This window comes from Pygoscelis adeliae, unplaced genomic scaffold (assembly GCF_000699105.1).
Source record: "Pygoscelis adeliae isolate BGI_AS28 unplaced genomic scaffold, ASM69910v1 Scaffold392, whole genome shotgun sequence".
Lineage (NCBI taxonomy): Eukaryota > Metazoa > Chordata > Aves > Sphenisciformes > Spheniscidae > Pygoscelis > Pygoscelis adeliae.
In genome coordinates this window covers 58,796-71,066 of record NW_008824293.1, presented here as the reverse complement: position 1 = coordinate 71,066, position 12,271 = coordinate 58,796, and the positions used below count along the sequence as shown (strand labels likewise).

The 12,271-nt window shown below is 50.5% G+C and overlaps 1 protein-coding gene across 1 annotated transcript in view; it reads left to right on the top strand.

Annotated features, from left to right (window-relative positions):
* The window catches only part of MSI2 (musashi RNA-binding protein 2), a 261,841-nt gene that overhangs the window by 206,419 nt on the left and 43,151 nt on the right, over nt 1–12,271 (top strand). The window contains exons 5-6 of the mRNA XM_009318791.1: nt 3,054–3,168; nt 10,840–10,914. Coding sequence (XP_009317066.1) covers nt 3,054–3,168; nt 10,840–10,914 — 190 coding nt within the window. The remainder of the gene's footprint in view (nt 1–3,053; nt 3,169–10,839; nt 10,915–12,271) is intronic.

Below are 12,271 nucleotides of genomic sequence, written 5' to 3'. Positions count from 1 at the left end.
CGGAGAATATTTTTGCCTTTGATATGGGGTATATTTGTTTACAAAAGCTTAGGAATTATTTTTCTTTCTTACTGGTGACTTTTTCTTCCCCTTTAAATCCCAGTTAAAACTTCTTTGCAGCTCGCTGCCATTCCCTTTATATCCTCGTGTGCTGTGAAAATCATAAATTACGCTAGTCTTTCAGAGAGCAGCGGTAGGCTGTTTTGTGGTTGCAAAAGCTAATTACTGGGTTATTGTTTCTAACGGTGCTAATCCAAACTTCATTTTCCTGTTAATTGTCCCTCGAGCCAGGCTAGATTGTTTTTATCATCCTGACTGTTCGCAGCGCAAGCAGCTGCGAGGTGTAACCAATGCTGCCGTGACATTTGGAGTGGTGGTGAACCCAAAAAATGTGGTTGCGAAATGAAATGACACACTTCTGGTGCTCACTCCCAGTCATTTGGCTGGAGAAATTAGATTGGCATACTCCTGTTAAATGCCCCTCTGATTAAAAATAAGCAAAGGACAGTTTGCGATGATATTGCTGAGCTGCTGTGCTGGTGTGCGGGGCGTCGGGGAGGGAGGCTGGTGCTGGTGCTCGGTGTTCGGAGCTCGCTGTGTCCCTGGGCTCTTGGGGGCGGTTGATGGAGAGGGGAAGTAGCAGCAGGCTGCTGGCTTTGGGCTGCGGGGCTTTCTGGGTGCACCGAGGTTTCGGGGGAGCACACAGCCCAATTAGGCTGAAACCCTCTATCAAGGCTCAGGCTTAAGCCTCCCTGGGAAGCTCTGAAGGCTTTGTCCCCGCAGGGCAGTGATGGGGCTGGGTGCTGGGCACACATATCCTGCGCTGTCCTCAGCCCCAGCCCCGCTCCGACAGCAGCACCTCGGTGTGCGAGTGGCTGCTTGACGAATTCAATGATGGGAAGTTTCCTGATTCCTTTTCTTTCTTTTTTTGTCTTAATATCAGGGCCCAGGAACCCTACGGGGCACCCCTGGGCTCTCCGTTGTGCTCTCAGTAGTGTGTTTGCACCGTCACGTGCCTGCGGGAGTCTGTGTGTGTGTGTGGGAGTGTGTGTGTGGATGGTGTGCAGGGGTGTGCGGGGGACAGGGGTGTGTGTGGAGGTTGATCCTCGTCGCAGCTCTCACTGGGGTGCTTCTCTCCCAGAGGACTTGCTGCCCCAGCAGCACTGAAGAGGAGACGGAGGGAATCGCTGGCCCTGTTGTGGCTGTGCCCGAGTTTTGGGATGTCCGGAGAGCGGGTCTCTTCAACAGCTCTCTTGCTCTTGCTCCCGCTTGCCTGTTTTCCTTGTTTCCCTTGCGCAGCGGTGTCCGGGCTGTGCACACACGCCTCCCCGCTCCAGCTGTCCCCGGTCCCTCTCTGCCCTTCTCCCGCTGCCTCCTGCAAGGACCCAAACACTTCTTGGCAGAAAAGTAGCAAAAGATGAACTCCAGAAGAATTTTGCTCCAAACTTCGCTGGGCTGGGGCAGCGGGAGGCGTTGCAAGCAAGCAAAGTAAATACGGTCTGTGGAGGTTTGCAGCAGAAAGGGGAGGAGTAGGTGGTTTTGTTTAAAATACTCCCATTACAGTCAGTTAACCTTTATGTTACCTAAATGAAAATTGTATAAACCTGAAATTTTCGCTGATCGGGTTGCCTAGGAACAGGCTGTTGGTTTTCATAAGACAATGAACACACAGTCACTGATCAGGCTATTAGGCACCGAGACGTTTAGCCATATTATCCTACATCCCCGGGTTTGCCTGGGTAGTTGCACGCTTGTGTGTGGGGCGCACACCCACCTTTGCCTGCTTGTGCAAGTGATGGAGGTGATGCGGGAGACATGACCCTGTTTGGAGCCGACCCTCCTAGTCCTCCACGACAAGCAGCCTTGTTCCCGAGCCCCTGCCCGCAGGCTGGCGGTGCCACGGCCAGGACGGGAGGGCTGAGGGCAGAGGGGCTGCACGTGGCTGTGCCACGTCTGCCGGGAGCACGGCCCCGGCTTGCGGCACCCCTGCTCCCACTCTGGTCTGGCCAGGCAAGGGCCGGGGGGGAGCGTAAATGTGCAAAGAGGATCGAGGAACTGGTTGAAGAACAAAGTTAGAGGCATAAAGCTTAAACCTCTGGATTCAGCCTGAGACCCTTACCCTTAAACCAGTGATTCTCATCGTGCAAACTGTACAGGTGGGGCAGACGGTAGCTTGGGGCTTCCCTGCACCCCGTGCAGGGCTGCACTGCATGTCTGCCCATTTTCCTGTTGCTCAGGGCATGGACTAAGGTGTAGAGCCATAGAAATGGGTTGGGATAACTGGTTAGCTCCAAACCAGCTCACTGGCACAGCCGTAGCACCAGTGCCGAGGGGAGCGCGGGGGCAGTCTGCTGGGAGAGGCGCGTCGGCAGTGCTGGAGAACATGGAAAAGTGCTTTATTTCTCCCTTTTCCCATCCAAAAAGAGGCTGAGAACCAGCACCCGGTGTTGTGGCTGGCGGTCCTGGGGGTCCTGCTGCCAGCTGGGCTGGGTCGCCGCCTCTCACAAGGCGTTGGCGGAGACTCGCAACGTGGTTCAGGTGGCATTAAGCAACTGCAAAAGGCAGCAGGGGTAACTGGAAGTGAAAGAATGCAGATCGTTTATTAATAGGGTTTACAGAAATTTTCTGCTGGGTAGAAATATTGATTCTTTATTCCTATTTTAAAAGGAGCTTTTTGTAATGATCACCAAGAGTCATTTTCTGTTATCGATTGCAATAGACCTGTGCTGGAGACCTCCCTCCATTCATTCCACGCCCGCGAGTATCATTGAGAGTGAACGCAGCACAGGTTTTCCTTTCAGGAACACGGCAACTTCTTAAATCAGCATTTCTGTCATTTTTACAGTGGGGTTTTGCTATGTGTGTTTAAAGAGACATACACATTTGCTCTTCTAAATCCGTTTACGCTATTCTTAAAGTTCACCTTTGAGGGGGAGGTGGTGTGGGGAGGCAAATGCTAAAAATAAAACTCCCCCCTTAAGTAGATCAGTTCTGCATTTGACATTTACATGGAATTCATTTGCATCTCATTTGTACATGTTTCTGCTCAATAGGTAGAATGTAAGAAAGCACAACCTAAAGAAGTGATGTTTCCACCAGGGACGAGAGGAAGGGCACGTGGATTACCGTATACCATGGACGCTTTTATGCTAGGGATGGGAATGTTGGGTAAGTGCCGTAGCCACCACACGTCTCCCGGAGCCAGCGGCTCCCGTGTTGTCTCCCTGGTTTCTGAACACGTAAGGCGTAGGGGTGAGCAAATCCCTGCACCTGTGTGGGTGCGAGTCTAAAACTTCAGCAGGGGTGGAGTGGGGAAGATAAGCCTGTCTGTGGTAAATTATTAACTCCCCCCCGCTTCCCGGAATATAAAAATGTGCATTTAAATGGATGTTTTAAATAGCCTGTTTTACTCTTACTCGCAAAAATAGAATGATGAAAGATGCAGTGTGTTCATTCTGACTAAAAATGATCTCTCCCCTTTTTTAGAGGAATTGAATCACACATTATTCCCCTTCTTTTAAAGGTATCTTTGACAGTTCAGCATAGATAATTGAAAATCTTGCCGGTTCTTAAACGGCATGCAAGGTGGAGAAAGCAGGGAGATGCGTAACAGTATAGGTTGCAACAATAATTACAAGTTTCAAGGAGATGGAATGGTATTTTAGTCCAGAGTATTGTGTCCAGAAAATACTAATTAAATGGGATAAATGATATTTAATGGCAAAATTCTATTTGTGCATGAGGTCCATTTAGTTATAATTGGTTTTCATTTGTTTCTGCCTAGATAGTTCTTCTTTCTGCATAATGTGACAACTTCTTGATACTCTGTCCTCAGATTTACTAAGCCAAAATGCTGCTAATCCACTGCCAACGTATTTTTGTAAAACCCCATATATTTTCAACTTTCTGCTCCCTTTGTATCACCGGACTTTCCCTCAGTTGTCACCTGCTGTGTCCATAAAGCATGCATGAACGAGAGGGCATCTGGAGGTGTTCCCAGGCAGAAATGAGCCTTTCCCTGTCCCTGGTACGTGGCCCCTCCAGGATGCTTTGAATTTTCTGTCCCAGGTTTAGATGATCCCAGAAGCTGAGCACAAAAACCAGCCTTGAAAGCTGGTGCTTGGTTGTCCTGAGCTCTGCCAAGCAGGTACATGGGCTGCCTGAGATGCCGGAGGACCCCAAGGCTTCTGGAGTGGGCGTCAGGTCAGAGGACTCGGTTCCTATGAGTATCAGGCTGTTATGCTGAGATGTCTGACTTCAGGCACCGCTTGATTTGATAGGGAAAACTTTCCTGCCATGTTTGCTTTGTCTCTGAATTAATAGTGTTTCTGTTTGTGTGGCTAGAGCGATCCATTTCTGGGATGTGTAATTCAGTTATTTCAGCTGATCATCTATTTTTCTGTCCCCACAGTCCACCGCCACCCTGCCCCATAGTGTTTAGAAATTGCATTTTATGGTTAAAATATTTATCTTCTTCTAGTCAGTCTGTGATTTTTATACCTGTATGTTCCCAGTGTGCTTGAGCATGTGTACTTTATTTCTGTTCTCTTTCTTTTCCACTTGTGGTGCCTGAGGTTTGGGATGGTGGAGGTGGTGCATGCCACCTTGCTGGCCAGTCCTGCCTGGCTGCTGGAGGAGAGAGCCCAGGTCACCCTGGGTAGGCAAAAAGACCCAGGGCAGCATCCCTCTCCTGCTCACCACGGGCAGAGTTGCCTCAACCCTTCTCCTCGCAGCCGGGCAAGGAGTGAATCGAGCCAGGGTCTGCCCCAGTGACCTAAAGGGAAAATTCAGCCCTCAGGTGTCGCATGAGTCATTCCCACCGGGGCCCGGGGCTGCCTCTCTGGAAAAAGATCGTTTCAAGCCGTAAGAAGTAAGGGAAGAAGCCCTCAGCGAGTGGATCTGCGTCTGCGCAGAGCGAGCGATGCAGGTGCCTGTTGGCAAATCCCCATCCTGCTGCGGTGGGGTGGGTCGGGTCACCCCGACCGGCTCTGCTCTGGCTGGTCTCGCAACATGCTCTTATTAGATTTCAAATCAGAGTGACTTGCTCAGAATTAATGATTGATTCGTGTTGAAGGCCAGATGCTTCATTATCTGCTCTAGCTGTTTTTTTCATCTTCCAAGTTACTGCTTGCTACAGTGGCACGGTGTTAAATAATTAAGTGCTAAACAAGGAAATTGCAACACATGAGAGCAAGGCTGTCTGGATGGCCATTATAAATCCCCATTTTCAAAGGCTGCCTGTAAGAGTTGGCTTCAAGGGGGCTGATGGGCAGCGGCTCAGCGGGGAGCCCGCATCTCTCCTTCCCAAGCCCCAGCAGCTGCGCGGCGGTGGGGCCCCGTCCCCGCAGGGAGAGGGGCATAATTAACCCATCAAACGACGAGGCGCACAAAGTAACGTACCGCCAGAGGCGGCATCTGCAGTAGCCAAGCGTTTTGCTGAGATCCCAGGAGGCTGGTGTCAGCCCTACCCCGTTCCTCCTTTTAGATGCCTAGCCGGACTGAAACAGAGCAATTGGGGCTGCTCTTGGAGGATTTTTATACCTGTTTCCAGAAGCCCTTGTTCAAGGTCACCTTCTCCAGATGCCATTCATAGGCAGAGGAGGGAATCAGAGGAACGAACGCATGAGACAACCCAAAGGAAAGAGCGGAGAGCAACTCCCTCCAAAGCTATTAAGGAAGTTGGTCTTTTTCATTAATCACAGCCTCCCCAAGGAGCCTGCAGCAGCCGGGGTCTAAAGGTGCGTAGGCAGCCGCTTCTGTGATGATTTGGTTGATTGGAACAAAATTAAAGTGTTCTTCTGAAAGGATTTTTTGACTCCGAGAGCGCGGGCAGGCTGAGCCTTTTGCCAGGACTGCTTCTGAGCTGTCTCGGGCTGGTCTGCTGGTGGGACACGCGCAGTCTCGGGGGAGATCAGGAACATTAATTAGCCACTCTGCATAAGGAGTGAGCTGGAGTGGTTTCAGTTGCAGTGATCTTTCTCTCCCTGGCAGCCCACCCATCAGGAGGAGCTGCTCCCCAGCCCCATGGATGCTCGTGAACAGGCACCGTGTCCCCCCTAGCAGGCAACGCACACATCTCCAGCTGAGAGGGGGCGGTTCAGTGGCTGAGAAGCTTGCCATGCGCCCAGAAGCCTCACCTCCATCACCTGGTCCTGGTGTGCAAACCAGGAGCCCCGTCACCCAAGGGTGTGTGGGTGTCACTGCATTGCCCCACGGCTTTTTGCCCTCCATTCAGGTCTGTACCTGAAAACTTGAAAAAAAAGAGAGAAAAGAAGAAAGCAACCGAGGAGCAACATTAACAGCAGGTCGTCTCTGTCTGCCCTCCCATCTGAAGCAGCTCTGTGCATCTGGGACGTCGCAGCTGCCGTTGCGGTGGTCCCGGCAGTGACGCCCAGCTCTGGAGGTGACTGCCTCTCCGCTTGATCTGAGCTGGGGCCCCACAGCACTCATTTCTTCTGGCGACGGGCATCTTAGACTTGCTGGTGTTCAATATTAAAGTTGGGCTCTTTTTAACTTGCAATCCCCTCCAGAGAGAGGAGCGCTCGGCCCATAAAGCTTATACCCCCAGATTGCCAAAATGATGTCTGATACGAACACCAGATTTCAGAAAGTCTCTAACAGGCTGCTTATATCAGTGCACAAGGCAGAGCAGGGCTCTGCATTACTGCACACGTTTAATCTAGGTAGGCTGAACTCATGCATAAAAGAAGCTTGTGCCCTTCAAAGAAAGTCATTCCTTTTTTCCATCAGACTCCATTTAATAGAGTAGCAGCTGCCTCTGAGGCAGGATTCAGGAAGGGGAGCCCTTCGTTAGCACAGTCTTCCCGGGAGGCTGGCACAACTTACCAGAACCCCCCTGGGCTCCTACAGCAGCACCCGCTGTAGCCATCACTGACGAACGCGGCTGCGGCCAGCTTTGCCTTAGCTCTTTAATTCCCTTGAAGAAGGAGATAGGTCAACTTTGTTGGACCAAGGGAGAAACTTCTACAGCAGATGTGTTTCTTCTCCATAGCTGCTCCCTAGTATGTGACCACCCCCTGTGTCTGTAGGAGGTGATTTTTGGTTCGCATTCCCTGGTGCCACAAGTGCTTACGTCAAGGTCACAGCATGTTTCTTTTGAGAAAGATCCTGAGCATTTTTGTTGCAGCATGGGGCTATGCTTTGGCAGAAGGAACGTGCCTTTCCTTGCAAAGGACCTGGTATTCCTTGCTCTGAACAACATTGGGAGACAATAATTTTCTTGCATTTACTGGAACATTTGAATTAATTTTGAAAGCAGGGGTCCCCAGACCCCAGTGTGCCCAGTGTTCCCACATATTAACCATGAGCTTTGTCCATCTTGGATCACCAAATTTAAAAATGAAAAGACATTTCCATAGCCTGGTTCAGTGGTTGTGGACACTTCCCCGCTTGGAGCAGAGAAGCCGTTTCTCCCTCTGGAGGTGCTGGTGGGACGGAGGGGAGTCGGGAGGCTGGCTCACGTCTCCTCCCTTTCCAGTGACCTTGTTCGTGCGCCATGGCAAGCTGCTCAGTTTCCAGGGCCACACTTCCCCTGTGCAGAATGGAAGGCAGGGCAGTTTGCCCAGATTTTGTAAAATGCCTGCAATGCTCAGGCTTTACCATGGGCCCACCAGGATGGGCTTATCACCAGGAACGCTGTCATGCCCTCAGGTACACTGTAAGTAAAAAGGTCAGTGTTACCTGTTTGCAGTTGTTTTCATCCTGGAAGCAGAGCCTTTGCTTTCCCCTGGAAGACCGTCCCTGCACTGAGCAGTTGCTTGCACGCTGTGGTGGTAAGGGACTCCGTGGCCGCATCGGGTGTTGCCTCCACCAAGAGTGTGACAGCCAGCTGAGTGTGACCGTCGGGTGGGCAGCGTTGTGCTTCCAGCAGCCATTGCTCTCACCTTGCGTGCCAGGCCTGCCCAGAGAGCGCCTAGCGCAGGGCAGGATCTGGTCCGCTGTGAGATGGGGCTCTGCAAGACTCCAGCACATGGGCTGGAAGTTCAACCAGCCTGCAGGGTGGGTGCATCGGACCTGCTGTCATTGATGTCAGACAGGGGCTGGGTGGAAGTGGTGGCGTGAAAGCAGTTTTGGTTGTTGGTTTTGAGTTGTGCTCCCACAGACAGGAGGGTCTCGCTTCGGAGGAGGTAATCCAGGCAAAACTTGGATTTCTGGTTTAGCAACAAGGGATAATTAAAGAGATTGATCATTCCCCAGGACTACTGAAGCAAATAAACTGTTCAGTGCCCAATGCAGGATAAGAATGGCATCTAATGGAAATGGTGGGTAGGTCAGCATGGCCATAATTTGGCTTGATGAAGCATCCACATGGGCACGGTGTTAATGCGCTGTTGATATTCAGCCAGGCAATTTCCCCTGTGCGGATCGGGCTTTGACTCGTTAGAGCAGAGCTGGGCACTGCAGCAGTAAATGAAGAGGAAAATTGAAGTAATGTTGTATTATAAATTTATTATTTCATCTGCCTGACCTAGAGAGTGTTGAGTGCTGGTGATGCAGGCGAGAGCCCCCCAGGCAGCTCCGCCAGTGCCGCTGCCGTCAGGCACAGCCAGGTTTGGCCGGGGAGGACCGGGCTGCTGCTGCACGCTGCCCTGGGTTTGGAGGCAAATCCACCGGGGCAGGAGCATCCTCATCCCCGCAGAGCATCCCAGGGTGGGGCAGCAGAATAGATGGCATCCTGCACTGCGATGCTCACTCCAAAAACACCACGGGTGCGCAGGCAGCTGCCATCCACTGCCGTGTTGGTCCGGCCGGGGCCATGGGGACTGCACCTGCAGCCTCCGCTCCCCAGGGCAAACCTCAGGCGCTGCCCGGCATGCCGGTCCCTTGCAGCCCCGACAGTCGTGAGCTGACAGGTCTGCTTCAGAGTCGTTCGAGTTGGAATAAAACTTAATTTTTTCCACTTGGCAAGGAGAGGGGCTGCGGTCGGATGCCACAGAGTGATTTTTCATGGTGGAGCTTGCAGTGGTGTTAATGGCGCTACTTACTTAGCAAACAATCCATTTATCAATATTGTTGTTTTTAAAAAAAAGGAAAAAGGGTTTGTAAAGCTTAACTCTGAAAGATCTGATTTAATGACAGAGGTGATTAATTTTTAAGGGAATCCAGCTGTTGAGCTGTGAAATAAATACACAAGGGCTAAGCGGTGTGTACATATCGCTGAAAGCTGCAGCGTGCTGTCCTGGGATTGCAGGGCTGCTTTCCCCTGGCACTGCTTAATCCCATAATCAAAATTCATCCAAGCATTTTTATCTTCCAGTTTTAGATTATGATTAATAGTACATATATAAATCTAATCAGAAATGGAGGGACTTGCTGCAGCAAAAAAATAGCTGTACAATGTATGAGTATATTAAAGAATAAATAAAAGGAGACCCCCAGAAGAACCATTCAGCTGTTAAACCTGTTCTCAGGGTCCAGCCCAGCTGCTGCTGTTGTCACTGCCGAGATTTCCACTGACTTCAGACGGAGTGAGAGCAAATTTTCCGTGATGGTTTCTTGGTCTGGAGAGGTCTTTCCTGGAGACTGGAGGACTCGGGGTGGACTGGCTGACACTGACAGTCAGCGGGAACGTTACGCAGCATTTATTGCACGGGAATTGCAAAGGGTAGTTCCTGTTTTTAAGAAAACCAAGCAAGGGAATGCTGAGGATCAGAAGTGAGGTTGCAATTTTAGGACATCTATACAGGACAGCTTGTGGCATCGGCCATACCGGTTGCAGCAAACAGCTGCGGTGGGACCAGAGAGGACAACTGTTTTGCATAAGGGCTGGGAAGTTAAAACACGGGGGGGGTCACAGCGTGTGACCCCTTGGCTGGTGCCAGCCGACACACGTTTAGGGACTAGTGTGACCTCCAGTACCTACGCAAACCTTCCTGGGGAGCGAAACCTCTCTCCCCTGGCCTGGTTGTCAGAGTTAACCGCCTGCGATGCTGGCAAGGCATGCACTGTGCAACGTGGTGGAACCCTTGGCCGAGCACGCGCGGGGCTGACAGCCGAGCGGTGGTACCTCTGTCCATCAAACACCCGCAGGTGGACCTCCCGCGCCCCCCGCCCCCCGAGGGCTCTGCTCTCTTACCGACACTACCTTTCACTCCCAGCCGCTGTGTTAGAGCGGGCAGAGTTGCCACTTAATGCATTTACTTCAGCATCTTTATTAACAAAATGATCTGGAGTGGTACTTTTGTCATAATAAAACTTCAAAAGCTGCCTGAGGTCGGATGCGTTTCTGCGCGTACCTCAGACATTGCTTTAGGAAGCGGTTCTCATACCTGGGTTTTACTTTCCTGAAAAATTAAAAGCTCTTTGACTCTCTGGCTCATTGCTGTTGCTGCCTCTAACTCTTTGATGTGTTAACTGTTGTCCTTCACACTCCCGGGATAAAGAATTACTACTACCTTAATCTCCAACTGTCAATAGCTCTGAAGCAAAGTACATTCATTGTAAGCTCTCCAAATGTCAGAGCAAACCTGTGTTATGTGTTTAGCCTTAGCATTTGGCATTTACTCTTCCAGCTAACAAGTATGCACAGTCCTTGGACTTCAGATACCAAAGTGCATGTTAATTACCTGAGTGACAGGTCTCATGCACAAAGCCAGGCAGGCAAGCTCTAGATGTTTCTATCCAAGATAATAATGAAACCTTTCTGCAGTTTTGCATGAGCGGAATAAATCTTGTTTTTTAATACCTTCTGTAAAATCAGGTCTCACCCATCCTCCGTGTCATTTTGCATTGTATTTAAAAACAAAAAGCCTTTATTAATCTTCAAACTTCTCTTTCTCTCTCTCTCTCTTTTTTTTTTTTTACATTTCTGTGATCAAGGTTACCCAAATTTTGTTGCAACGTATGGCCGAGGATATCCTGGATTTGCTCCAAGTTACAGCTATCAGTTCCCAGGTACGTACATTTCATTTGCAGATTTACTTTTTTTCCCCCTCTTTCCTTCTTTATTTTTTTTCCTTTTTTTTAAATCCATAGCTGCAAGCTGAGACAGGCAAGTCTGCAGGGAGCATCTCACACAACAACAAATTTTTTTACTATTTTAAAACAGATATTTCTATATACATATTTTAAGTACATTTTTACTAACGTGTAAATTGGTACTGGTTATTTGAAAACAAACTTCTTAAATTAAAACATAAAGCAACAGAGATAATCTAAGAGCTATTACCCTCCCTTTGATGGGTTTTTTCTTTTATATATATTATAGATAGATACACAGACAGACACACACACGCACACAGAGACTCGCACACACGTTCCCATACTATCCTGCGGTAAGTGTGTACTCGTTACAAGTGCAGTCTTGGAGTAACAAGTCCAACCTTCCTGTGTTCTTTATCGATATTGCCGGTGTCCTTCAAAGGAATAGTTTCTAGCCGTGTGTTGATGGTTCGGTTTGGCTTCGGTTCGGTTTCCCCCTTTCCTCGGCGTGGCTGCCGCCTGCCGCGGCGGTGGGACCGGTGCTGCGGGGCACGGCGGGGATCGTGAAAAGCCCTTTCCCGTTCCAGCACGTCCCGCGGGTGGGGCTGAAACCGCACAGGACACAGTTTCCTTTCACCTTGGGGTTTCCCGGGCAGCTCGAACAAGCAACGCGACGCTGCTGTGTTTATGGCTTAGCTGAAGCCAACCCGGACGCTGCGGCGAGGAAACCCCGGTGTGCTCTGCGTTAAATTCGTGAGCGCGCTTGTTGCAGGGGTCACGCACGAGCAGTCCCACCACCCGGTGCCGCGGAGCCTCAGCAGCTTAGAAAGAGAACGGTAGGAGCACAGCTCTGCTCAGGGTAATTGAGAAACCGAGTGAGCACCGGCGGGTGCGGGGGGGACAGCAGCTCCGCAGGGGGGGAAAACCAAACACCCTCACGGGAAGGTCCCTTAGGATGGGTGAGGATGTGGAGGGATGCTCGGCTCTACCTGTGGCATGCTGGGGCAAAGATACAGCCTTGTGTTCGGCACTAGGTCATTAGGATGGAACCTTGCATTGGAAGCATACGTATTATTGACACCCATAAGACGAATAATGTCCTTGGGACGGTAGTTTCTGTGGAGCTGGTTTCTGCAGGACCGATAACACCAAGGGAAACAGTGCTATTAGGGGTTGTTTTCAATTGCTAAACTTCACAAATGCTAGAGCTCTACTTTAAACTCATCTGCCTCTTTCCCACCTGTGCTACCCCCCTCCCAAACCAAGCCAGGTCCGAAACAACCAGGGTGTCAGGGCTGGCAGCGGGGCTGCCGGGGCGGCGTGCCGGGCA